A 1,666-nucleotide genomic window follows, 5' to 3' on the forward strand; every position below is an offset into this window, starting at 1 on the left:
TCTTTGCTGAGTAAATCTAAATCTTACTGACCTCAAACTTCTGACCGGTAGTGTACGTGAAACGCATCCTGATGTGTGTTGGTCTGTAATAACAGGAGCGCCCCGGCGTCGCCCAATCACTCGGGCGTTCTCTCCGCACACTCCAGCGCTGCGCAGACCCCCGACAGCTTATCACGGGAAGGCTCACCTGTTCCCATGGAGCCAGAGCCCGCCTCTGCCCCGCCCCCTGCTCCTGCCGCGGCTGTCCAACCCAAACTAGCCGTGATTCAAGAGGCCCGTTTTACCCAGAACACCACAGGTACTCAAACACGAATAAACAAGCACTCACTTGTGTTGATCTTTTACTCACTCGATCACTCGATGATCTTTATCGTTATTTTTTTTTATCATCTATATAATCGATGATGGTCTGATTTAGATAATAATATAATAATAGATATATAATTCTAGACTAATCAACTTTTTTTATAATTTCTCATGTTTTTATTTACTTATTTTTATTATCAAAATAATTACAGATTATCAGTATCTGTCAGAATCTGTGCGACTATATATTAGTTTACACAAAAATTGTAGACTACTTATTTAAATTTAATTAAATGTGATTTATTTATTTATTTGTTTGTGTTTTTGATATGGGCCTTAACAAAAAACAATTACTGATTATTGGCAGGGTTATTATAGTAAATTAAACCATTTAAGAAAAAATAAACTTTTTTTAAAAATTCCAAATAAAATAAAATTTAACTGAAAGAAAAAAATATATATATATAAAAAAAACTAAACTTATTTTTTGTAGTAACTTGATGTACCACATTACTGAATTGTTTTTTTTAACTGTACAGACATTTAAAAAAAATTATAAAAACATTGAACACAATTACTAAAACTTAAATTTAAAATAGAAACTGAAAATATAAAAACAAAACATTATTCTAAATATTAATAAAATCATAATAGGATCTCTGTGATACTAAAATAACACTGCTTACCGGTGTCTGTGCATCATTAGTGCATCAATTAGTTTGCATAATGTCACTAAGTGTGTGCTTGTTTTCTTTCTCAGCGTCTCCCATCACCACCCAGCCGGTTCTGATCGCGGTCCAGCGCTCTTTAACGCAGACAATCAAACCCGGCACGTACGCTGTGGCCGCCCCCGTCACATCCTCCACGTCTGCTCAGCCGCTGATGCAGACGGTGCACGTGGTGCATCAGATCCCTGCAGTGGCCGTCAGTACCGTTGGCAGAGCCAGCCTGCAGCCCGCCATCAAAGCAGAAACGCTGGAGAATGGAGAGGAGGTCAAAGGTGAGAGCTTCGGTCAAGCAGCTTGACCTGGTTTGAGTTTCTACAGATGATGTTAGTAACAAAATGTGTCCTTGTCTCTCTTCAGTGAAGGTAGAGTCGGTCCCCGGCATCAATCACGGCTCTATAGGCTCAGCCAATAGGATCATTCAAAGCAGCACTGCAGCCACGCCCCTCCAGACGGTTACCATAGTGCAACAAGCCCCATTGGGCCATCACCAACTGCCAATCAAAACCATCACCCAGAATGGCACTCATGTAGTGCCCATCGCCACGGCGATACAGAGCCAGGCTAACGCAGGTATTCATACACACATCTGATATCACATGAAACATTAATCATGTCATGCCAAAAAAAAAAAA

General features: G+C 40.0%; 1 protein-coding gene across 1 annotated transcript; it reads left to right on the top strand.

Annotated features, from left to right (window-relative positions):
• Window positions 1–50: 50 nt before the first annotated feature.
• On the top strand, window positions 51–1,660 carry LOC107580486 (forkhead box protein K2-like). The gene is made up of 3 exons (XM_016266179.1): window positions 51–298; window positions 1,067–1,306; window positions 1,392–1,660. Exons 1-3 carry the CDS (start codon window positions 196–198, stop codon window positions 1,622–1,624), a joined length of 576 nt encoding a protein of 191 aa, XP_016121665.1. The 5' UTR covers window positions 51–195; the 3' UTR covers window positions 1,625–1,660.
• The last annotated feature ends 6 nt before the right edge of the window (window positions 1,661–1,666 follow it).

The sequence above is a fragment of the Sinocyclocheilus grahami genome, unplaced genomic scaffold, assembly GCF_001515645.1.
Source record: "Sinocyclocheilus grahami isolate Dianchi unplaced genomic scaffold, SAMN03320097.WGS_v1.1 scaffold34315.1, whole genome shotgun sequence".
Classification (NCBI taxonomy): Eukaryota; Metazoa; Chordata; class Actinopteri; order Cypriniformes; family Cyprinidae; genus Sinocyclocheilus; species Sinocyclocheilus grahami.